Genomic DNA, 26,730 nt, shown 5'->3' with positions numbered 1-26,730 from the left:
TAGGGTATATTCCTAGGAGTGGTATAGCTGGATCATACTGACAAACTGACACACCAAACTTTGACACAAAGATGACACTAAATCCCATGACAATTCTTTCTCTCAATGTCAATGGACTAAATGCACCAGTTAAGAGACACAAAGTGGGGGCCGGAGAGATAGCATGGAGGTAAGGTGTTTGCCTTTCATACAGGAGGTCATCGGTTCAAATCCTGACATCCCACATGGTCCCCCGTGCCTGCCAGGAGCAATTTCTGAGCATGGAGCCAGGAATAACCCCTGAGCACTGCCGGGTGTGACCCAAAAACCACCAAAGAGAGAGAGAGAGAGAGAGAGAGAGAGAGAGAGAGAGAGAGAGAGAGAGAGAGAGAGAGAGAGAGAGAGAGAGAGAGACAAAGAGTGGCTAAATGGATCAAAAAACTCAATCCAACCTTCTGTTGCCTACAAGAAACACACCTGAATAGTCAGAACAAATATAGACTCAAAATAAAAGGCTGGATGAAAATCATGCAAGCAAACAACACCCACAAAAAGCTGGAATGGCCATACTAAAATCAGATGATGCAAAATTTATACTCAGAAAAGTTGTAAGGGACAAAGATGGACATTTTGTATTAACCAAGGGATATGTACAGCAGAAAGAAATCACTCTCCTAAACATATATGCACCGAATGAGGGGCCAGCAAAATATTTAACACAATTGTTGACAAATCTGAAAAAGAATATCAATAACAACACAATAATCGTGAGAGACCTCAACATGGCTTTGTAAACACTTGATAGGTCAACTAGACTGAAACCCAACAAGAATATGCCAGACCTGAAAAGAGAAATGGAAGAAAGAGGCCTATTAGATAAATATATAGGATACTCCACCCCCAGAAACTTGGATACACATTCCTCTCGAACGTACATAGGACATTCTCCAGGATAAACTACATGCTGACACATAAAACATACCTCCATAATATCAAGAGGATAGAAATTTTGCAGGTTACCTTTGCTGAACACAAGGCTCTGAAATTATATGTGAACTCCAAAGGGACACAGAAGAAAAACTTTAACACCTGGAAGTTAAACAGCCTCATACTGAATAACCAGTGGGTGCAAGGGGAAATCAAAACTTTCCTGGAAACAAATGACAAAAAGACACAAACTATCAAACCCTATGGGACACAGCAAAAGCGGTACTGAGAGGAAAATTTATAGCTTTGCAAGCACACATCAGGAAGGAAGAAGGGGCATACCTGAATAGCTTAATGACGCAGCTCATGAACTAGAAAGTACTCAACAAAAGGAACCAAAAATAGGGAGACAGAAGGAAATAACAAAGCTGAGAGCAGAAATCAAGGAAATGGAAACACAAAAAACAATCTGAAAGATTAACAAAAGCAGAAGTTGGTTTTTCGAAAAAAAAAAAAAAAAAGACCATTGGCAAAACTAACAAAGAAAGAGAGATAAAATTGGTAACTCGTATTACAAATGAAAAAGGGAAGATCGCTGCCGATATTGCAGAGATTCAAAGTGTAATCAGAAACTACTTTGAGAAACTCTATGCCACTAAACATGAGAACCTGGAAGAAATGGATAAATTCTTGGACTCTAATAACCTTCCACGGTTGAATAAAAAGGATGTAGCACAACTAAACACCCCCATCACTAATTAGGAAATTAAATCAGTAATCAAATGTCTGTCCAAAAACAAAAGCCCAGGCCCATATGGATTCACTAATGAAATCTTTCAAACCTTTCAAGAGGAACTACTACCAATCCTTGCAAGACTCTTTCATGAAATCGAGAAAATGGCAACACTTCCAAATAGCTTTTTTGTTTGTTTTTTGGGGCCACACCCGTTTGATGCTCAGGGGTTACTCCTGGCTAAGCACTCAGAAATTGCCCCTGGCTTGGGGGGACCATGTGGGACTATGGGGGATCAAACCACGTTCCTTTCTTGGCTAGCATTTGCAAGGCAGACACCTTATCTCTAGCGCCACCTCGCTGGCCCCTCCAAATAGCTTTTATGAAGCCAACATCACCTTGATACCTAAACCAGACAGAAATGCTACCAAAAGAGAAAATTACAGACCAATATCCCTGATGAACACAGATGCAAAAATCCTCAACAAAATCCTGACAAATAGGATTCAAAGCCTATCAAGAAGATCATTCATTATGATCAAGTAGGTTTCATCCCAGGAATACAAGGATGGTTTAACACCCACAAATCTATCAACATAATACACAACATCAACAACAAGAAAAATAAAAATCACATGACCATATCAATAGACACAGAGAAAGCATTTGATAAAGTCCAACACCCATTCTTGATAAAAACTCTCAGCAAGATGGGAATGAAAGGAACCTTTCTCAATAGAGTTAAGGCCATCTACTACAAGCCAGAGCAAATATTATCCTCAATGGAGAAAAACTAAAAGTCTTCCCTCTAAATTCTGGCACAAGACAAGGTTGTCCTCTCTCACCACTCCTATTCAACATAGCACTGGAAGTACTTGCTATAACGATTAGGCAAGAAAAAGATATCAAGGGAATCCAGATAGGAAAGGAAGAAGTCAAACTCTCACTGTTTGCAGATGACATGATACTCTACTTAGAAAACCCTAAAGTCTCTACGAAAAAGCTTCTAGAAATAATAGACTCATATTGCAATGTGGCAGGCTACAAAATTAACACACAAAAATCAATGGCCTTTCTATACACCAATAATAATAGGAAAGAAATGGACATTAAGAAAACAACCCCATTCACATTAGTGTCAAACAAACTCAAATATCTTGGAGTCAACTTGACTAAAGATGTGAAGGACCTATACAAAGAAAACTATAAAACTCTGCTCCAAGAAATAAGAGAGGACACACGGAAATGGAAACACATACGCTGCTCATGGATTGGCAGGATTAACATCATTAAAATGGCAATACTCCCCAAAGCATTGTACAGATTTAATGTGATCCCTCTAAAGATACCCATGACATTCTTCAAAGAAGTGGATCAACCACTTTTAAAATTCATTTGGAACAATAAACATCCTAGAATAGCTAAAGCAATCATTGGGAAAAGGAATATGGGAGGAATTACTTTCCCCAACTTTAAACTGTATTACAAAGCAATAGTTATCAAAACAGCATGGTATTGGAATAAAGACATACTCTCAGATCAGTGGAATAGGCTTGAACACTCAGAGAATGTTCCCCAGATATACAATCATCTAAGTTTTGATTAAGGAGCAAGAAGTCCTTAATGGGGGCCGGGAAGGTGGCGCTAGAGGTAAGGTGTCTGCCTTGCAAGCGCTACCGTAGGACAGACCACGGTTCGATCCCCCGGCATCCTATATGGTCCCCCCAAGCCAGGGGCGATTTCTGAGTGCATAGCCAGGAGTAACCCCTGAGTGTCAAATGGGTGTGGCCCAAAAACCGAAAAAAAAAAAAAAAAAAGAAATCCTTAATGGAGTAAAGAAAGCCTCATCAACAAGTGGTGCTGGCACAACTGGTTAACCACTTGCAAAAAAGTGAACTCAGACCCCCCAGCTAACACCATGCAGAAAGGTCAAATCCAAATTGATTAAAGACCTTGATATCAGACCTGAAACCATAAGGTATATAGAACAACACATAGGTAAAATACTCCATGACATTGAGACTAAAGGCATCTTTTTTTTTTTTTATCGTTATCCTGACAGAAGTGCATTACACAGAATTATTTACGGTACATAGTGACAATGAATGAAGGGCATTCCCACCACCAATGTTGTCCTCCCTCCCCTCCTGTTCCCAGCATGTCTCCCATATCTCCCTCTTTTACCCCCCCAGAATTCTAGTGTAACTGGTCTCCACTTTACAGCTTGTTGTAGATTGGGTATCTATTCTGTCATTGACTTTGGGTTTGGTGTTCCAGTCTGGTCATTTTTTATTTGCACTACATGTTCATTTGACTGGTCCTGGCATCATCATTTCCCCCCCACTCAATTTATGAGGCTGAATGATTCAAGTTATGCTATTCTATTGGAGATAAAAAGGTTAAGGAAAAGAGAAGAAAAATTTGGTATCAACTACTAAAAAAAAATCACCAAATAATATCCACAAGACTGAAAGAGAAAGAAAAAAGAGGAAGAAAAAGAAGGAAAATAATATTAAAAACAAAACAAGAAAAAGGAATGCTGGAGTGGCAGGGTTTGGTGTTCCCCCACTTTTTTTTTTTTTTTTTTTTTTTTGCATAGGCACAGTAAGTATTGGGGAAGGAAGGAAATTCCCGTGGCCTAAGAGATTCAGGGTTTCTCCACTTTTGAAACATACTGTCATGGAAATAACCATTGGCTCCATACATACTCATTGCCATATCCCAGGGGGTTTTTTTTGTGTGTGTGTGTGAGTGGTGTCAGGAAACTTTCCTCTTGGCTGTGGATGAGAAAATCAGGCCACTGTAGCTAGCAATCTTGGTGTTTGTGTAGGTACTAGGACAAGGCCTAGGACAGAGTCCTTACGGTTCTAGAGGTTCTGTTCCATCATTGTTGGTGTGCTCAGTTTTCTGTATCATGTGCTCCAATTTTTTGCTTGTTCCCTAAGCCGAAGTCTAGGAAATTATGGTTCCAAAGGTTCTGCTCAGTCTCTGTTTTCAAAATTGGGCCTCTGTACTAAGAAATCTTGATTTTTGTTAAGAGTCCCAGGCTACAGCCTAGGGTAGGATTTTCCTTAATGGTCTCAAGGTAAGTTTTGCCCAGTCACAGTTGTCAAAGTCAGTTTTCTGTAGTTAGTGCTCTTATTTTTCATAGTTCAAAGGACAATACATCTTCTGATTTCCACTTCGTGTTAGGTAAAGGCATCTTCTTTTTTTTTTTTTTTTTTTTTTTTTTGGTTTTTCAGGCCACACCCATCTGATGCTCAGGGGTCACTCCTGGCTAAGCGCTCAGAAATTGCCCCTGGCTTGGGGGGACCATATGGGACGCCAGGGGATCGAACTGTGTCCTTCCTTGGCTAGCGCTTGCAAGGCAGACACCTTACCTCTAGCACCACCTCGCTGGCCCCCGGTAAAGGCATTTTTAAGAAGGAAACAGCACTCTCCAAAGTAGTGGAAGCAGAGATAAACAGATGGGAATATATTAAGCTGAGAAGCTTCTGTACCTCAAAGGAAATAGTGCCCAGGATACAAAAGCCACCCACTGAGTGGGAGAAACTATTCACCCAATATTTATCAGATAAGGGGCTAATATCCAAAATATACAAGGCACTGACAGAACTTTACAAGAAAAAAACTTCTAATCCCATCAAAAAATAGGGGGAAGGAATGGACAGACACTTTGACAAAGAAGAAATACAAATGGCCAAAAGGCCCATGAAAAAATACTCCACATCACTAATCATTAGGGAGATGCAAATCAAAACAACTATGAGGTACCACCTCACACCACAGAGATTGGCACACATCACAAGAATGAGAACAAGCAGTGTTGGCGGGGATGTGGTGAGAAAGGAACTCTTATCCACTGTTGGACTAGATGGCATTCCATCTAGTCCAACCTTTATGGAAAACAATATGGAAATTCCTCCAAAAACTGGAAATTGAGCTCCCATACGATCCAGCTACACCACTCCTAGGAATATACCCTAGGAACACAAAAATACAATACAAAAATCCCTTCCTTACACCTATATTCATTGCAGCGCTATTTACTATTATAAAAAGCCAGAATCTGGAAACAACCAAGATGTCCTTCAACAAATGAATAGCTAAAGAAACTGGAACACATATACAATGGAATAGTATGCAGCTGTCAGGAGAGCTGACATTCCTATACATGAATGAATATGGAAACTATTATGCTGAATGAAATAAGTCAGAAGGGGAAGAGAGACAGACACAGAATAGTTTCACTTATCTATGTGGTTTTTTTTTGGGGGGGGGGGTCCACACCCAGCAGCGCTCAAAGATTACTCCTGGCTCTACGCTCAGAAATCATTCCTGGCAGGCTCGGGGGGACCATATGGGATGCCAGGATTCGAACCACCATCCTTCTGCATACAAGGCAAATGCCATACCTCCATGCTATCTCTTTGGCCCCTTATCTATGGGTTTTAAGAAAAATAAAATACATTATTGTAATAATGCCCAGAGATAAGGGCCAGAAGGAACCTTATCCTTGGTGGTGGGAATGTTGCACTGGTGAAGGGAGCCAACTACAGTCATGTTCGTAATCATGATGTTTAAGAAAGATATTTAAAAAATAAAATAAAAAGAATATTAAGGGCTGGTGAAACACTATGGCCAGTAAGGCACTTGCCTTTAATGCAGCAAATCCAAGTTTGACCTCTCAGTGTAGGAGTAAATAAAGTGGATATGTTTTCTCTACACTAAGATATACACTGTGGTACAAAAACACATACAAGAATGCGAGCTGTCTTTTATAATCCAGAAATTTCTATAATTAAAGAAATTTGAAAACACATGACTCCAGCCTTAATTTTTGTTTTAAGAATGGAAATATTTCATTTGCATTCATGTAAAAATATGGAGAAAAAGAACAGAAATTCTTTAAGGGAAAATGTAGGAGTTTGGTGCCTTTTTTCTCTATATTTTTCCATCAAACCCGGAACTGTCATAACAGTTTCAAAGAAAGGTTGAAGACAATGCAGATTTATATTATGCAATACTCACTGAATTAATTCAAGTGGAATACTATACTCTGTAAGGTCTTTAAAGGCCTAATTAAAACTAGACCTGTTAATCAAAACATAATAGTTCTTACACCACTCTCACCTCTCTCTGCTACCCCCCCCAAATACACACACACACACACACACACACACACACACACACACACAAAAACTAGGAAATACTCTGATTATAGCATTTTATATTTTCAGCAACCATAAAGAAAATATAAAGTGTTCAGGCAATGATTTGTAATGAACATTAATTGGTTTTCTGTAGGATCAAATCAAAATTACAGAATGGATAAGATATTTATTGAAGTTATTACAAAATCCAGTATCATACTTCTACTAGATATAAAAATCAAGTTGAACTTTGTCATGTCTGTTTTGTCAAACCAATTATGACAATATGTCTGAACTATGAAAATCTGAAAATTATGAAAATATGTCTGAATGGATCATTCTAGGAGCTGGGATCTAGCTCAGTGGGAAGGCACAAGTCTTGCATGTATGAGGTCCTGGGTTTAATCAATAGCACTATAAACAAATAAAAAAAGAAGTAGCTCATCTAGATCCACATTAAAATTTAATCATCAAAGGTATATTGGGTGATATGAAATTCAGGCAATATGGAGGAAAAGTGAATATTAAGAATGGGAGAAGGGGGACATACTAATGAGTTACACACACACACACACACACACACACACACACACACACACACACACACACACTTCTCTCCATGGAGACAGAGAAAGTACCTGGAAAGCTGTGAGTGCGCCCGTCCCTGGGTTATACAGGCATCGCAGCGAAGGCATGCTGTCCGCCAGGCTGGAGCAGCCCAGCCACAGAGACCTGGGCATAGAGCACTGCAGAGAAAGGACAACTATGAGATGGGACAGTATGAGACAGGATGGCACAGATTATAGGAACTTTCAAGACTTGAATGAATACAATATTCCACTTAAGTTGATCTTCACAAAATATATTTACTAGTTCTAAACCCCAAAAAGGAGTTTTATGGGGCACTAGTAGGCACAAAGCAAGGAGAAAGAGATCAGATAGTGAAAAAAAACTTGCCCAACTTTCATATTTGAAACTAACGGAAATCTACCTATTAATCCAATTAATTTTTTTCCTCTATTTGTCTCATCTGCCATTAAATAACCATAAAGTGAAATACTAGACAGACTAAACAAAGAAAGGGTAGTATCTATTAAGAATAGTAAATTAGAGCCCGGAGAGATAGCACAGCAGCGTTTGCCTTGCCAGCAGCCAATCCAGGACCAAAGGTGGTTGGTTCGAATCCCGGTGTCCCATATGGTTCCCCGTGCCTGCCAGGAGCTATTTCTGGGCAGACAGCTAGGAGTAATCCCTGAGCACCTCCGGATGTGGCCCCAAAACCAAAAAAAAAAAAAAAAAGAATAGTAAATTAGAAGCTGGGGAGATAGCGTGGAGGTAAGGCGTTTGCCTTGCATGCAGAAAGTCGGTGGTTCGAATCCCGGCATCCCATGTAGTCCCCCGAGCCTGCCAGGAGCGATTTCTGAGTGTAGAGCCAGGAGTAACCCCTGAGTGCTGCCGGGTGTGACCCCCCCCCAAAAAAAAGAATAGTAAATTAAAAAAAAAAGTACAATTTTTAAAAAGAATGGTGAATTAGAATATGGTCAGGGGTGGCCGGAGAGATAACATGGAGGTAGGGTGTTTGCCTTGCATGCAGAAGGATGGTGGTTTAAATCCCGGCATCCCATATGGTCCCCCGAGCCTGCAAGGAGCAATTTCTGAACATAGAACCTGACTGCTACCGGGTATGACCCAAAAAACAAACAAACAAACAAACAAAAAGAAATATGGTCAGGAGTTAAAGAAATAGTACAAGCAACAGCCCAGGTTCAATCTCTAGCACTATATATGGTCCCCAAAGCATCACTAAGTGATCCCAAAGCAGGGTAAAAAGTTATCTCTGAGCACAGTCAAATGCGGCCCAACCCCTTGCCCTATGCACCACCCCCACCACCCCCTGCCTCCCAAAAGAAAACTGGGTCACAGCAATAATTCAATGAGTTTAGTGCTGCAGAAAACCCAGGTTCAATTATTGACATCACAATATTCTACTAGCACTTCCAGGAGAGGAAGAAGGGAAGGAGGGAGGGGGGAGGGAGGAGGGAGAGCAGAAAAAAGGAAAAAGGAATGCAGGAGAGGGAGAAAGAACGAAAGGAAGGAAGGAAGGAAGGAAGGAAGGGAGGGAGGGAGGGAGGGAGGGAGGGAGGGAGGGAGGGAGGGAGGGAGGGAGTTTTTTTAAAGATGGGAGAAAGGGGGCCGGGCGGTGGCACTAAAGGTAAGGTGCCTGCCTTGCCTGCGCTAGCCTTGGACGGACCGCGGTTTGGTCCCCCGGTGTCCCATATGGTCCCCCAAGCCAGGAGCAACTTCTGAGCACATAGCCAGGAGTAACCCCTGAGCGTTACCGGGTGTGGCCCAAAAATCAGAAAAAAAAAAAAAAAAGATGGGAGAAAGAAAAGGTAATACCTCTACAGCTTTGACAGAAAACTCTGCAGTTTGTAAATGTTTTATGTAACTTGTTAGTCTGCTATTCATTAACCAAAACGCGTAGCTACCATAGCAGCTGCCTCATCTTTCCAGAGAGAGGAATGAGAGAGAGAGAGAGAGAGAGAGAGAGAGAGAGAGAGAGAGAGAGAGAGAGAGAGAGAGAGAGAGAGAATGGGAGTAGAATGGGGGCAAGGAACAATCCAAACAGAAGAGAGACTAAAAGAATGAACTCAAAAGTGAACCTAAGCTACTAGTATTATAATCCTCTACACAGCTATTTATATACGACTGTGAATATATAACTAGTTTACTAGGTAGACAACCAAAAACAGAGGGAGCAGAAACAACAATTTCTACTACTATTAATTAAGCAAGATGAGCCTTATTGCTCTCATAGCTTATAAAACACTTATTTTTAGGAGAATTTACATTATTATATTTCTCAAAAAAGAGTCCCAAGATGAAGTTCTGTCCATCAGCTGTAAGTGCTAACACAGTCTAATGAGAGGGCAAACCTAAATACTGGGGCTGGGAAGACAGCTCAAATGCAAAGAGCTGACTCCTAGCATGCTAGAGACCAGTGCTACAAGCCTGCCTCATGTCCATTGGGGCTGATGGCCCTAACAGTCCACAAACAGAGAGGAGCCCTTAACCCCCAATATCATTTTAATCACAAGTCAAATGCTCTAATCATTAATTCAACAAATATTTATAGCATCTTCTTTATACTAGGCACTATTCTAACTCACTAGTGATAAAACAAACAAAAGAAAAACAATTCTTCATATTTTAATGACATTCTCCCAACTATGCTATTTTAAAATGATTTAATATATACATATATTAGTTTCTCTACTTATTCTTTTTTCTTTTTATTTAAACAACTTTATTACATACATGATTGTGTTTGGGTTTCAGTCATGTAAAGACCACCCATCACAATTGCAACATTCCCATCACCATGTCCCAAATCTACCTCCTCCCCACCCAACCCCTTCCTGTACTCTAGACAGGCTTTCTATTTTCCTCGTACATTCTCTTTATTAGGATAGTTCAAAACGTAGTTATTTCTCTAGCTAAACTCATCCCTGTTTGTGGTGAGCTTCATGAGGTGAGCTGTAACTTCCAGCTCTTTTCCCTTTTGTGTCTGAAAGTTATTATTGCAAGAATGTCCTTCATTTTTCTTAAAACCCATAGATGAGTGAGACCATTCTGCGTCTTTCTCTCTCTCTCTGACTTATTTCACTCAGCAAAATAGATTCCATGTACATCCATGTATAGGAAAATTTCATGACTTCATCTCTCCTGACAGCTGCATGATATTCCATTGTGTATATGTACCAGTTTCTTTAGCCATTCATCTGTTGAAGGGTATCTTGGCTGTTTCCAGAGTCTTGCTACGGTAAATAGTGCTGAAATGAATATAAGTATAAGGAAGGAATTTTTGTATTGTATTTTTATGTTCCTAGGGTATATTCCTAGGAGTGGTATAGCTGGGTCGTATGGGAGCTCAATTTCCAGTTTTTGGAGGAATCTCCATATTGCTTTCTATAAAGTTTGAATGAGATGGCATTCCCACCAGCAGTGGATAAGAGTTCCTTTCTCACTACATCACCGCCAACACTGCTTGTTCTCATTCTTTGTGATGTGTGCCAATCTCTGGGGTGTGAGGTGGTACCTCATAGTTGTTCTGATTTGCATCTCCCTGATGATTAGTGATGTGGAGCATTTTCCTATGTGTCTTTTGGCCATTTGTATTTCTTCTTTGTCAAAATGTCTGTCCATTTCTTCTCCCCATTTTTTGATGGGATTAGATTTTTTCCTTGTAAATTTCTTTCAGTGCCTTGTATATTTTGGAGATTAGCCCCTTGTCTGATGGGTATTGGGTGAATAGTTTCTCCCACTCAGTGGGGGGCTCTTGTATCCTGGGCAATATTTTTTTGAGGTGCAGAAGCTTCTCAGTTTAACATATTCCCATCTGTTAATATCTGCTTTCATTTGCTTGGAGTGCAGTTTCCTCTTTGAAGATGCCTTTAGTCTCAATGTCCTGGAGTGTTTTACCTACGTGTTGTTCTATATATCTTATGGTTTCGGGTCTCATATCGAGGTCTTTCATACATTTGGATTTAACCTTCGTACATGATGTTAGCTGGGGGTCTGAGTTCAATATTTTGCAAGTGGCTAGCCAGTTGTGCCAACACCACTTGTTGAAGAGGCTTTCTTTGCTCTATTTAGGATTTCTTGCTCCTTAATCAAAAATTAGGTGATTGTATGTCTGGGGAACATTCTCTGAGTATTCAAACCTATTCCTCTGATCTGAAGGTCTGTCATTATTCCAATACCATGCTGTTTTGATAACTATTGCTTTGTAATACAGTTTAAAGTTGGGGAAAGTAATTCCTTCCATATTCTTTTTCCCAATGATTGCTTTAGCTATTCTAGGGTGTTTATTGTTCCAAATGAATTTCAAAAGTGCCTAATCCACTTCTTTGAAGAATGTCATGGGTATCTTTAGAGGGATCGCATTAAATCTGTACAATGCTTTGGGGAGTATTGCCATTTTAATGATGTTAATCCTGCCAATTCATAAGCAGGGTATGTGTTTCCATTCCGTGTTCTCTCTTATTTCTTGGAGCAGAGTTTTATAGTTTTCTTTGTATAGGTCCTTCACATTTTTAGTCAAGTTGATTCCAAGATATTTGAGTTTGTGTGGCACTATTGTGAATGGGGTTATTTTCTTAATGTCCATTTCTTCCTTATTACTATTGGTGTATAGAAAGGCCATTGATTTTTGTGTGTTAATTTTGTAGCCTGCCACCTTGCTATATGAGTCTATTGTTTCTAGAAGCTTTTTCATAGAGACTTTAGGGTTTTCTAAGTAGAGTATCATGTCATCTGCAAACAGCGAGAGCTTGACTTCTTCCTTTCCTATCTGGATTCCCTTGATATCTTTTTCTTGCCTAATCGCTATAGCATGTACTTCCAGTGTATGTTGAATAGGAGTGGTGAGAGAGGACAACCTTGTCTTGTGCCAGAATTTAGAGGAAAGGCTTTCAGTTTTTCTCCATTGAGGACAATATTTGCTCTGGCTTGTGGTAGATGGCCTTAACTCTATTGAGAGTTTTGATCAAGAATGGGTGTTGGACCTTATCAAATGCTTTCTCTGCATCTATTGATATGATCATGTGATTTCTATTTTTCTTGTTGTTGATGTTGTGTATTATGTTGATAGATTTACGGATGTTAAACCAGTCTTGCATTCCTGGGATGAAACCTAGTTGATCGTAGTGGATGATCTTCTTAATGAGGCATTGAATCCTATTTGCCAGGATTTTGTTCAGGATCTTTGCGTCTGTGTTCATCAGGGATATTGGTCTGTAATTTTCTTTTTTCGTAGCATCTCTGTCTGGTTTAGGTATCAAGGTGATGTTGGCTTCATAAAATCTATTTGGAAGTATTCCTATTTTATCGATTTCATGAAAGAGTCTTGCCAGGATTGGTAGTAGTTCCTCTTGAAAGGTTTGAAAGAATTCATTAGTAAATCCATCTGGGCCTGGACTTTTGTTTGGGGGCAGACATTTGATTACTATCTTAATTAACTCAATAGTGATGGGTATGTTTAGATATGCTACATCCTCTTCAACCGTGGAAGAATATAAGAGTCCAAAAATTTATCCATTTCTTCCAGGTTTTCATTTTTAGTGGCATAGAGTTTCTCAAAGTAGTTTCTGATTACCCTTTGGATCTCTACCATATCAGTAGTGACCTCTCCTTTTTCATTCCTAGTACGAGTTATCAAGTTTCTCTCTCTCTCTTTCTTTGTTAGTTTTGCCAGTGGTCTATCAATCTTGTTTATTTTTTTCAAAGAACCAACTTCTGCTTTCGTTGATCTTTTGAATTGTTTTTAGGGTTTCCACTTCGTTGATTTCTGCTCTCACCTTTGTTATTTCCTTCTGTCTCCCTATTTTTGGTTCCTTTTGTTGAGTACTTTCTAATTCTACGAGCTGCGTCATTAAGCTATTCAGGTATGCCCCTTCTTTCCTGATGTGTGCTTGCAAAGCTATACATTTTTCTGTCAGTGCCGCTTTTGTTGTGTCCCATAGGTTCTGATAGTTTGTGTCTCCATTGTCATTTGTTTCTAGAAAGGTTTTGATTTCCTCTTTGATTTCATCTTGACCCACTGGTTATTCAGTATTAGGCTGTTTAACTTCCAGGTATTAAAGTTTTACTTCTGTGTGCCTTTGTAGTTCACATATAATTTCAGTGCCTTGTGGTCAGCAAAGGTAGCCTGCAAAATTTCTATCCTCTTAATATTATGGAGGTATGTTTTATGTGCTAACATGTAGTCTATCCTGGAGAATGTCCCATGTATGTTAGAGAAGAATGTGTATCCAGGTTTCTGGGGGTGGAGTGTCCTGTATATAACTACTAGGCCTCTTTCTTCCATTTCTCTTTTCAGGTCTAGTATATTCTTGTTGGGTTTCAGTCTGGTTGACCTGTCATTTGTTGACAATGCCGTGTTGAGGTCTCCCACAATGATTGTGTTGTTATTGATATTCTTTTTCAGATTTGTCAACAATTTTATTAAATATTTTGCTGGCCCCTCATTCACTGCATATATGTTAAGAGAGTGATTTCTTCCTGCTGTACGTTTCCCTTGATTAATACAAAATGTCCTTCTTTGTCCCTTACAACTTTCCTAAGTATAAAGTTTGCATCATCTGATATTAGTATGGCTACTCCAGCTTTTTTATGGGTGTTGTTTGTTTGGATGATTTTCCTCCAGCCTTTTATTTTGAGTCTATGTTTGTTCTGACTATTTAGGTGCGTTTCTTGTAGACAGCAGAAGGTTGGATTGAGTTTTTTGATCCATTTAGCCATTCTGTGTCTCTTAACTGGTACATTTAGTCCATTGACATTGAGAGAAAGAATTGTCCTGGGAGTTAATGCCATCTTTATATCGAAGTTTGGTGTGCCTGTTGGTCAGTCTTGTCTTAAAGTAGGCTGTTCAGTTTTTCTTTTAAGAATGGTTTTGAGGGCCCGGAGAGATAGCACAGTGGTGTTTGCCTTGCAAGCAGCTGATCCAGGACCAAAGGTGGTTGGTTCAAATCCCGGTGTCCCATATGGTCCCCCGTGCCTGCCAGGAGCTATTTCTGAGCAGACAGCCAGGAGTAACCCCTGAGCAACGCCGGGTGTGACCCAAAAAACAAAAAAATAAATTAAAAAAGAAAGAAAAAAAAGAATGGTTTTGAGTCTGTAAAGTTTCTGAGCTGTTGTTTGTCTTTGAAACTATGTATTGTTCGTTCAAACCTGAAAGTGAGTTTTGCTGGGTGCAGTATTCTGGCGAAGCATTTATTTCATTGAGTTTTGTCACTATATCCCACCAATGCCTTCTGGCCTTGAGTGTATCTGGTGACACGTCTGCAGTAAATCTCAAGGATGTTCCCTTGAATGTAATTTCTCTTTTTGATCTTGCTGCTTTCAGAATTCTGTCTCTATCTGTGGGATTCGTCATTTTGACTAGGATGTGTCTTGGGGTGTTTTTTCTGGGGTCTCTTTTAGTTGGTACTATTCGGGCATGCAGGATTTGATCGCATGTATTCATTAGCTCTGGTAGTTTCTCTTTAATGATGTTCTTGACCGTTGATTCTTCGTGGAGATTTTCTTCCTGGGACTCTGGGACTCCAATAATTCTTAAGTTGTTTCTGTTGAGCTTATCATAGACTTCTATTTTCATCTGTTCCCATTCTTTGAGTAATTTTTCCATTATTTGATCATTTGCTTTAAGGCTTTTTTCCAATTTCTTCTGCTGTATGGAATTGGTATTCATCTCATCTTCCAGTGTACTAATTCTATCCTCAGCTGCTGTTAACCCGTGGGAAAGCTCAACCATGTTTTTCTTCAATTCATCTACTGAGTTTTTCAGACCTGTTATTTGACCTGAAATTTCAGTTTGGAGTTTTCTGATTTCTATCTTCATATTCTCTTGATTCTTATTAGTGTTCTCTTCTATACTTTGAGTTCTTTGAACATCTTCCATATTGCGACTCTAAACTCCTTATCTGAGAGACTGACTAGTTGGTTGGTCATGTTCAAGTCATCAGAGTTGCCATCATCACTCTCTATGTCTGGCGCTGGCCTGCGTTGTTTCCCCATTGTCACACTTGTATTGTAGGTTTTTCTACGTGTTGCAGTTGTATTCATTGGCTAAATGATGTGCATGGCCGGGAAGCGAAACGGAGCGGCCGTGCTCCTCTGGCTCCATCCTTTCTGGCCTTGTAAACTTACCTCCAGGGAAGGCGAGCCATCCGCAAATGAGCCACACACAGGATGAAATCAGGCCGAAAATGGAGCACAGCACAGAAGACAGGCAGATAGGGGTGTTGGCATCTGAGTTCCAGCAGAGTTCAGTGGCTTCCCCTTTCTGGGCATGTAAGCTCACCTCCAGGGAAGGCTCCAGGGAAGGCGAGCCATCCGCAAATGAGCCACACACAGGATGAAATCAGGTCGAAAATGGAGCACAGCACAGAAGACAGGCAGATAGGAGTGCTGGCATCTGAGTTCCAGCAGAGTTAGCGGCTTCCCCTTTCTGGGCTTGTAAAGTCAGCCATTTCTTACTCACTCACTCGCTGGGTAGCTTCAGAATGCAGTTTTTGGGGATTCGCTTCCCAGGGCTCTGAGGAGAGCTTCAAGGATTCAGAAAAGACAAAGAAGCACAGGACAGGGCTCCCTTCAGGTCCTCAGTTTCCTCAGAAGAAGCACAGCAGGGTGGAGACTCCGCAGGTGAAGCAATCAGCACTTCACCTGGCAGCCCCCACAGTCAGTCATTTCTTACTCCTTTCTCTACTTGTTAATGAGAGATACTGTACATTATTAAAGTAGTTGATTTCAGTTGTTAAAAAATAGTCTAGGGGGCCCGGAGAGATAGCACAGCGGCGTTTGCCTTGCAAGCAGCCGATCCAGGACCAAAGGTGGTTGGTTTGAATCCAGGTGTCCCATATGGTCCCCTGTGCCTGCCAGGAGCTATTTCTGAGCAGACAGCCAGGAGTAACCGCTGAGCACCACCAGGTGTGACCCAAAAACAAACAAACAAAAAATAGTCTAGGTAGGAAAGACCTCATACAAAAGAGGAGGGACAGAATTTGACAAAAAGTGAGAGAAAATTGAAATTAAACAAAATGGGAACATAAAAAATACAAAAGAAAATAGTGTAAGAAAAGAGCACATGTACTGAAAGATAGCTTGTTACTTTCCATCTATCTACCTTAAGAAGAAGAAGCTGGGCCCGGAGAGACAGCACAGTGGCGTTTGCCTTGCAAGCAGCCGATCCAGGACCTAAGGTGGTTGGTTCGAATCCCAGTGTCCCATATGGTCCCCCATATGGTCCCCCGTGCCTGCCAGGAGCTATTTCTGAGCAGACAGCCAGGAGTAACCCCTGAGCACCGTTGGGTGTGGCCCAAAAAAAAAAACAAAAACAAACAAACAAAAAAAAAAGAAGCTAAAAAAATAAAAAAAAAGAAGCTAGCTCATATAAACTGTTAGTCATTCTAAAATCACCTATGCTTAAGGTCATTTTGCTAGCATATGTGCACATATGCAAATGTTCCTTAATATTTTAATGCACTCCTCTTTCAAACTTATCTCCGTTTTACATTAGATACTATACCATTTTTGGAAGTGTACTTCATTATTTGGCCTTCCTTACAGTTATTCATTCTAACACTAACCTCACTCACTCACTCTCCCATCAAAACTTCTAACAACTAAGAATTTGAAAGGGTTTAATCCCAACCCCTTAAGCTAAAATTCTAAAATAATATTATAATCAATAACGAGCCCCATACACCCAGGAAAGTCACTAGATGTGCTATAGTGTGATTTCTAAAACAGCATTAACTTGCAAACACCACACAGAGGATGCATTCCCGATTATTACAAGACAATTGGTGTGGGTATGAAAACTGCACTTGAATATAGTCAGATCTGCACATTACCATAAGATTTTATATATTATAGCCCAATTAAAAAACCAATTTTAGACAGTCACCACCATGTAACTCATCGGCCCAGCTCCACAGATTCACAACTAATCTCAGAAGAGAAACACGCCAAGCAGTCCAAAATCACAGTGCACAGGTCTTCGGTTGAAAACTCTGGGGCCTCAGGAGAGGGTGAGCTGAAAGTCAAGCAACCATACCCACATACCACAGATGCTACCATACCACCAGCCCAGCTACAGTGCTTCACAACTAATCTCTGAGAGATGCCAAAATGATGGAAATTCAAGGCACGCCAGTTTGGGGACTGAAAACTCTAGGGTTTTCATGTAGTGAAGGTGAGCAGCCTCCTTAACTGCCCCTCCATACCAGTGGACACCCCAGCAACCACACCTACACCCCACAATGGCCTCCACATAAACTCACCAACCCAGTTCAGCAGAAAATGGAGTTCCTGGTGTGTATACACACATTAGAGATAAGTACATACATACACTGACATGTGGTACCTATGAATTCCACAATACTGAGAGCCCAGGAGGAAGGAGCACACTATAGTGGATGGAAAAGTAGTATAGAAACCAACTAAGCTCAATAAACAAAAACAGTAACAGAAGGCTCAACTAGCAATAGATAGCTCAGACAATGGCATAAAAACCCCATTGTGAAGTAACAGTTCTCACATATTTTCTTTTACTAAAGTATTTTCCAATAATTCCACTAAGATATTTTGTGGGCATGCTGGAGGGTGAGTGGGAAACTGGGGACAATGTAGGAGGGAAGGTCGCACTGATGTTGAGACTGGTGTTGGAACACTGAATGCTTGTAACAACTGTAATATGAATAATTTTGTATGCCATGGTGTTTAAGTAAAGCATAAAATTAAAAACAATTTTCAAATTGATTTGTATTATAGCAATTCATCTTACCCATACTGATGGATGCCACTTTCAAATATTAAGAAAAAAATATAATTACAAAATTATATATATATATATATATATATATATATATATATATATATATATATATATATATGGAAAGTGCTATAATTCTATTCTACCTCTTCTCCTTCTCTCTTTTATTTAAGTGCATGTTCTATTCAGGGGTCCTCAAACTACAGCCCGTGGGTCACAAGCGGCTCACCAAGGACATTTATCTGGCCATTGAGTGTTTTTGCAGCTGCTGTCTGTCCTGCTTAGCAGCCTAGCAAACTCATCCCAGCCCACACTGTGCATGTATGGATGTATGCCACACTCTCAGACTCCCTCCTCTTAGTCCCTTGACACCTCCTCCCAGTCTTGGGCAAAAGTCCTCAAACTATAGCCCAGCCCATCAAAAGCAGGCCTATAGTTCCTATTAAAATATTGGTAAGTTTTTTGATTTAACCTTACTTGTTCTTCATTTTAAATATTATAATTATTCCCATTTGGTTTTTTTTACTTCAAAATAAGATAGGTACGCATAGAAATTTTTTCAGTTTTTTTTAAAATAATATTTTATTTAAACACCTTGGTTACAAACATGATTGTGGTTGGGTTTCAGTCATATAAGAGGGTCTTTTTTTTTTTTTTTTAACTATAGTTTGGCCCTCCCAAGGTCTGAGGGACAGTGAACTGACCCTCTATTTTAAAAGTCTGAGGAACCCGGGGCCAGCGAGATAGCATGGAGGTAGGGCGTTTGCCTTACATACAAAAGGTCGGTGGTTCAAATCCCAGCATCTCATGTGGTCCCCGAGCCTGCCAGGAGCGATTTCTGAGCCGTAGTGCCCAGGAGTAACCCCTGAGCACTGCTGGATGTGACCCAAAATCTAAAAACCAAAAAAAGAAAAAAAAAAAGTCTGAGGAACCCTGCAATCTAAATGAAAGGGGAAATCAAAGGAAATTTGTGCAATAAGTAACAGTTTGGAAAAGAGTGCTATTTTCATTACTATTCTCACCTCATCTATATATTTTAGGACCATACTAATTAGTTTCAAGAAAGAGTAAGACTTTTCCTGTTCAAGTTCAATAAACTCCTTAAAATTACCTAAAAATGGGGCTGGAGATAGCACAGTGGTAGGGCATTTGCCTTGCAAGCAGCCGATCCAGAATGGATGGTGGTTCAAATAACGGCATCTCATATGGTTCCCTGTGCCTACCAGGAGCGATTTCTGAGTGCAGAGCCAGGAGTAATCTCTGAGCACCTCCAGGTGTGACCCCCCCCAAAAAAAACCCAAAAATCACTTTTTCTTTAATTGAATTGCCATGAGATACAAAGTTACAAAGTTGTTATGTTTGCGTTTCAGTCATACAATGTCCAACACCCAACCCTAAACCAGTACACATTTCCCGACCCTAATGTCCCTAGTTTCCCTCCCTAACTATCTCCCTACCTGCCTGCTTCTATGGCAGACATTTTTCTTTTCTTTTCTCTTCCTTCTCCCTTCTCTCCTTCCTCTGCCTGCCTCCTCCTTATCCTTCTCTCTGTCTTTCCTTCCCCCTTTTTTTCTTTCAAGCACTGTGGTTTGAAATACTGTTAAAGGGTATCATGCCTATCACTTTATAGCCTTTCAGCACCTATTCTTGTCCAGTGATCATTTCCAGCTATCATTGTCAGAGTACTCCCTTCTCTGCCCTAATTGCACTCCCCTATTTGTGGCAAGCTTCCTACCATGGACTGGTCCTCATGTCCCTTGCTTGTCTTTATTAATTTAGACATTATTATCTTACTATCTTTTTTTATATATCTCACAAATGAGTGCAAATGATCACAAATGATCATTCTATATCTATTTCTCTACCTCTGACACATTTTTATCAGCGTAATATTTTCCATATCCATCCATAAATAAACAAATTTCATTACTTAATCTTCTTAACAGCTGCATAGTATTCCATTCTGTAACACAGTTGTTTTATCCACTCATTTTGTACTCAGACACTTGGATTGCTTCTAGATCCTGGCTATTGTGACTAGAGTACTCTGCATTGAATTACAGGTTGAACTGCAGGGCAGGACTGCAGCTGCCTTTTCTGCATTGTGTTTTTGGGCCCTTAGGGTATAATCCCAGGAGTATATGGATTATCTAAAAGCAACTATTTTCTAATTAAAATTTGTGTTGTTTGTTTTTCCTTGTAACCTGTAGTATTTAAATTACTGCAGCTTACTTTCCACATTAAAAAAAAGGAAGCTTGTTTTTCCACATAAAAAAAGGAGCTATCTGGGGCCTGAGAGATAGCATGGAGGTAAGGCATTTGCCTTTCATGCAGAAGGTCATCGGTTCGAATCCTGCCATCCCATATGGTCTCCCGAGCCTGCCAGGAGTGATTTCTGAGCATAGAGCCAGGAGTAACCCCTGAGCACTGCTGGGTGTGACCCCCCCCCAAAACAAACAAACAAAAAAAAGGAGCTATCTCAGGAGTCAGGACAAGTACAGGGACCCAAGTTCAAACCCCAATCTTGTATATCCCCCACAAAAGCATCACCAGGAATAATCCTGGAGGTTCCTATGCATTGCCAGTTTTGTCCTTAAGACCCCCAGTCATCTGGTTGATCCAACAAGCACCACGGCATCAGGCTCTACAACTGAACCATCAGGCTGGTTTAGTAAAGAATCATCAAGAGTGGGGCCAGAGAGATAGCATGCAGGTAAGGCGTTTGCCTCTCATGCAGAAGGTCCGTGTTTCGAATCTCGGCACCCCATATGATTCCCTGAGCCTGCCAGGAGTGTTTTCTTAGCATAGAGCCAGGAGTAACCCCTGAGCACTGCCAGGTGTGATCCAAAAACAAAACAAAACAAAAAATTAAAAGAAGAATCATCAAGAGTGGTCCCTGATGGAGCCTGGAGAGATAGCACAGTGAGAGAGAGTTTGCCTTGCATGTGGCCGACCCAGGAGGGACTTGGTTCAATTCCTGACAACCCATGTGGTCCCCCAGCCTGCCGGGGTGATTTCTGAGTGCAGAGCCAGGAGTGGCCCGAGGGTGCCACCAAGTGTGGCCCCCAAACCAATCAATAAAATAAATAAATAAAGTTAAAAAAAAAAGAGTGGTCCCTGAGCACTTCTTAGTAGCAAAGAAGGCAGGTTCTAAACTAAACTGCAACCCACAAACCCCCTTCTCACAAATATTTCATTTCTATTAACTTATTAAAGAATTTGTGACATTCTATTCCTTAAATATTTCTCCAATGATAACAAAAGCTGCAGCTAATTTAGCACTAGACATTTGCTTCCATTTGACACAATTCTAGCTCTCCACAACATGTATTTCTTTCTTCAGTTTATTTTCTACTTAGCTTCACCCCAATAGATTCTCCTTTGCAAAATCAAAGAAACTTGAATACTATAATAGTTTATTACTACTGTAGTTTGTTACCAAACTGAATGAGTTTACCAGTTTTAAAAAAAAAATCAAACATAGTATTTTTTAAAAATGCCTGAACATGTTTTCTACTATTTGAAAGAATCAGACAAAGAGATTGAAGTGTTGCAACAAAGAGCCTCAGGTGCTTCTAGGAGAATGGAGTGCCTAGTGCCCATCAGGTTCAATAGAGCAAATTCATTTTCACAGAGAACACCGAAAATCTTAACTCCTCCCCCACTTGGCTGCCAACAGAAAAGTCACAGTTCCTCTTTACTGATAGAGAGCCCTGCAGGCAAAGGGCTGGCCTCAGCATTTACTATATGAAAGCTGAATGACAAAATCTCCTAGACTCAGGTCCCTGTTGGTCAACTTCTAGGAGTAATAGAAGCTATAATAATCAACAATAAAAAGATTGCTGCATTGAGAGTTTATGTATCCTTAAGCCATGGAATAGAAGAATTCCCATTTCACTACTCTATCAACTAAAAAACTCAGGCAAAGAGAACCATAGTATTCCAGAGGCCATGTAATACATTCACATGCTACCTATACAAATTTAATAATTGCGTCTTATGAATCCCTATTTAGCCTGCTCCCTTTAAAAACAAAACTCCCAGTTTTTCCCTTGGGCCACTATTCCCTACACTCAGTCTTTGATACTTTTTTTTTTTTTTTTTTGGCCACACCCAGCAGCACTCAGGGGTTACTCCTTAATCTTCACTCAGAAATCACTCCTGGCAGGCTTGGGGACCATAGGGATGCCAGGGATCTAACCCAGGTCCATAGTGGGTCGGCAGCATGCAAGGCAAATGCCTGATGGTTGTGCAATCACATCGGCCCAATTTTCTTTTTCTTAAATAAAATACTTCTTTTTAAGTTAACCCTTTTCTGAGGCCAGAAGATAGTGCAGTAGGCAGGACTCTTGCCTTGCATGTGTCTGACCCAGGTTTGATCCCTGGCACATGATAAGGTCCCCTGAGCATTCAACCAGACATGATCCCTGAGCCCATAGCCAGGAGTAAGCCTTGAGCTCCACTAGATAGAGGCCCCAAAACAAATACAAAACAAAACAAAGACCATCTTAACCCTTGCCCCCCCATCTAGCCATGTGAAAAAATAAAATCAAAATAGATTAAAGACTTCATTATTAGACTTGAATCCATAAGATACATAGGAAAACATAGGTAGAACTTTCCATGGCATGGAAGCTGAGGCATCTTTAAAGGAAGCAATATCATTGGCCAAGCAAGTGGAAGCAAATATAAACAAATGAACCTACATTAAATTAAGAAGCTTCTACACCTCAAAGAAAACAATGATCAGAATACAAAGACACGGCCCAGAGAGATAGCACATCGGTGTTTGCCTTGCAAGCAGCCGATCCAGGACCAAAGGTGGTTGGTTCGAATCCCAGTGTCCCATATGGCCCACTGTGCCTGCCAGGAGCTATTTCTGAGCAGACAGCCAGGAGTAACCCCTGAGCACCGCTGGGTGTGGCCCAAAAACCAAAAAAAAAAAAAAGAATACAAAGACAACACACAGACTGAGAGAAAAACATTTGATTTGCCCACCATTCAATTGATAGAGGTTTAATATCAAAGATATTATCCAAGGCACTGGTTAAACTTTACAAGGAAAGAAATCTAATCCTATCCAATAATGAGAAGAAATGAGCAGAAACTTCCTCAAAAAAGAAATACAAAGGCACATGAAAAATTGCTCTGAATCATTAATCACCAGAGAAATGCAAATCAAATGACAAGATATTATCTCACACCTGAAAGGGGCACACACCAAATAAGAACAATAGGAATCCATATTGGCATGGATGTGAGGGGAAGGGGTAAGGGACCCTCATTTATGGCTGGTGGAAATATTAACTGGCCCAGCCTTTTGGAAAACAATATGGACATTCCTCAAAAAAACTAGGAATTGAGAGGCTGAGCGATAACACAGAGGGTGGGACATTTGTTTGCCTTGCATAGGTTTAATCCCCGGCATCTCATATGATTCCCTGAGCCTGCCAGGAGTAATTTCTGAGAGCAAAGCCAGGAATAACCCGAGTACCACCTGGTATGGCCCAAAAACAAACAAAATAAACAAACAAACAACACAAGGAATTGAGCTTCTATACTACCCAGCAACTCCATATTCCATTCCTTGGAATATATCCAAAGGGCTCCAAAACACAAAGCAGAAAAGATATTTACACTCCTATGTTCATTGCAGCCCTATTCACAATAGCCAAGATCTGAAAATAATCAAAGTGTCCAATAACAGATGACTGGATAAAAAAACTATGGTATTTAGACACAATGAAATATCACTTGACTTATAAGAAAAGATAAGTGTGCAATTTGCTGTTACCTGAATGGCTCTGCAAAGTATTAGGTTGAGTGAAGTTAGTCAAAGGAAGAGGGACAGACACAGAATGATTTCTCTCTCTCTCTCTCTCTCTCTCTCTCTCTCTCTCTCTCTCTCTCTCTCTCTCTCTCTCTCTCTCTTTCTCTCTCTCATTCACACACACATATGGAAACTTGTAAGGCTGGGGGAAGGGTGATAGTAGGGGAGAATCAGGGAAGATGACATTAAGATATTGGTTTTGGGAAGCAGAACAAAGAAGCCCTCTTCAACAAATGGTGCTGGGTCCTCCCTAATAGTGTCTGTGAAGTCAATATCACATTGAAACCTAAAATAGAGACACAACTAAAAAAAGAAAATTATAGACCAATACCCCTAAAAAATATGCAAAGATCCTCAACAAAATCTTCACAAAACAAATCCAGCTATAAGTAAGCAGGTTTTTATACACCAAGATCGACTGGAGTTGATCGCAGGGATTCAAGGATGGTTCAATGCACAAACAATTAATGTAATACACTATATTAACAAACAGATAAAAATCATATGGCCATAGCAATTGTTGCAGAGAAAGCTTTTGATAAAATCCAACATACATTTATGATAAAAAGCTCTCCAAAAATAAAAGAGGAATAGAAGGAGCATACCTAAGATAATAACAGCCTTTTTAAAAATTTTATTGAGACCAATGTGAATTACAAGTCTATCACAATTATATTTTAGGTACATAGTGACAGTGAATTAGGGTAGTTCCCACCACCAGTGTCAACCTCCCTCCGCCCTGTTACCAGTCTGCTTCCCTTACCTCCACCCTTAGCCCCTGGACTGTCAGCGTAACAGGTCAGTAACAGCCTTTTATAACAAACCCACATCCAATATAATTTTTTTTATCTTTATTTAAACACCGTAAGTGCAAACATGACTGTAGTTGGGTTTTAGTCACAAAAAGAACACCACTCTTCACCAGTACAACATTCCCACTACCAATGCACTCCATATCCCTCCACCCCCAATATCATTTTTAATGGTGAAAAACTAAAAGTCCTTTCCCCTGGGCCCGGAGAGATAGCACAGCAGCGTTTGCCTTGCAAGCAGCCGATCCAGGACCAAAGGTGGTTGGTTCAAATCCCGGTGTCCCATATGGTCCCCCGTGCCTACCAGGAGCTATTTCTGAGCAGACAGCCAGGAGTAACCCCTGAGCACTGCTAGGTGTGGCCCAAAAACCAAAAAAAATAAAGTTCTTCCCCTAAAATCAGTCACAAGGCAATAACAACATCAAAAATAATGAAGGGGGAAATAAATAAAGGGAAAGCGGGATAATAAAACACTACAAATGTTCAGGGGCTAAAGAGATAGTACAGCAGATAGGGCACCTGCCTTGCTGCCTTGTAGCTGACCTTGGCTCAATCATTGGTACCCCATATGGTCCCCTGAGCATACCAGGAGTGATTCCCGAGTGCAGAGCTGGAGTAACCCCTAAATACCACTGGGTGTGGCCCCAAAACCAAAAGAAAAGAAAAAGAAGAAAACATTAACAAATTTTAAATAAGAAAAGAGTAGAAAAAACAAATGTGAAAAAAAAATACTGAACTGAAATCCTGAAAATAGTACTTGTCATGAAAGTTAATAGATGATGGTACTTGCATATCTTGTAAGTTTTGGTATGTCTGAAGGGTCACACCCTTTAGATGTAGTGCTCACCACAAGGTTGTGGAAGGGCAAAGCTTGTGTTCAGTGCCTGAGATCACAGGAAACAGAACTGTCAGGCACAGAAATTTGTCAGGATCATGCTCAACATATATGGGCAGTATCAGGGAACATATTTTGACCTGCAAGCAACAAGCAACTGAGCCATCTCCCAAGCCCCAATATTGACTTCCTTATGCTAATGTTGTAATTGAGTGATGTAAAAAAAATGTCCTTGGACTCAGAAAAAAGAAAAAAACAGGATTTGACTCAAAGGGCTAGAATACCTGACTTCATTCTCAAGGTTTCATCCTTTAGACCTCCTGAGCACAACTGGTTATGGTCCTGGTGGTCCTTGAGCTCTGCTAGCTATAGTCCTGGTAGCACCATTAGAAAGGCTATCCAGGGCCCGGAGAGATAGCACAGCGGCGTTTGCCTTGCAAGCAGCCGATCCAGGACCAAAGGTGGTTGGTTCGAATCCCGGTGTCCCACATGGTCCCCCGTGCCTGCCAGGAGCTATTTCTGAGCAGACAGCCAGGAGTAACCCCTGAGCACTGCCGGGTGTGGCCCAAACACCAAAAAAAAAAAAAAGAAAGGCTATCCACCTCCTCACAAATTTATGCAAAAACAAATTAAAAAACAACAACAACACAACAACAAGGTTTCCATTGATAGCTTGAAATCACTACATCAACCAAAATAAGAGTATCAGAGGGGCCGAAGCAATAGCACAGTGGGTAGGACATTTGCAACAGTACAGTGGGTAGGGTGTTTGCCTGGCATGGCAGGCATTAGATCCTTGGCATTCCATATGGTCCCCCGAGCCTGCCAGGACTAATTTCTGGACGTAAAGCCAGGAGTAACCCCACAAACAATAACAAACCTTTGTATTTAAAGGCTTGGGAATAACTCAGTGGGAGAGCTTTGCAAACATGGTGCTGAAAGAGTTTGATCTCTGGTTTCATCCAACACCCTCTGCCTATAGTTCCAACTATACTGTGATTGGATTCCCTGACACTACATCTAAAAGCAAGATGATATTCAGCACAACAAAAGCAAGTGTGTGCAAGTACCACAATTAAAAGGTATGTGTACCACAACAAAGTGCATGACCCCTGGTCATCCATCA

The 26,730-nt window shown here is 40.5% G+C and overlaps 1 protein-coding gene across 2 annotated transcripts in view; it reads right to left on the bottom strand.

The window, feature by feature from the left end:
* Positions 1 to 26,730, bottom strand: part of BTRC (beta-transducin repeat containing E3 ubiquitin protein ligase) — a 240,470-nt gene that overhangs the window by 153,801 nt on the left and 59,939 nt on the right. The window contains exon 2 of one of the 2 annotated variants that reach the window (XM_049790860.1): positions 7,431 to 7,538. The exons of the other annotated variant lie outside the window; for it this stretch is intronic. Coding sequence (XP_049646817.1) covers positions 7,431 to 7,538 — 108 coding nt within the window. The remainder of the gene's footprint in view (positions 1 to 7,430; positions 7,539 to 26,730) is intronic. 2 annotated transcript variants of the gene reach the window in all.

This window comes from Suncus etruscus, chromosome 17 (assembly GCF_024139225.1).
Source record: "Suncus etruscus isolate mSunEtr1 chromosome 17, mSunEtr1.pri.cur, whole genome shotgun sequence".
Lineage (NCBI taxonomy): Eukaryota > Metazoa > Chordata > Mammalia > Eulipotyphla > Soricidae > Suncus > Suncus etruscus.
This window is presented reverse-complemented; position numbering and strand designations above follow the sequence as displayed.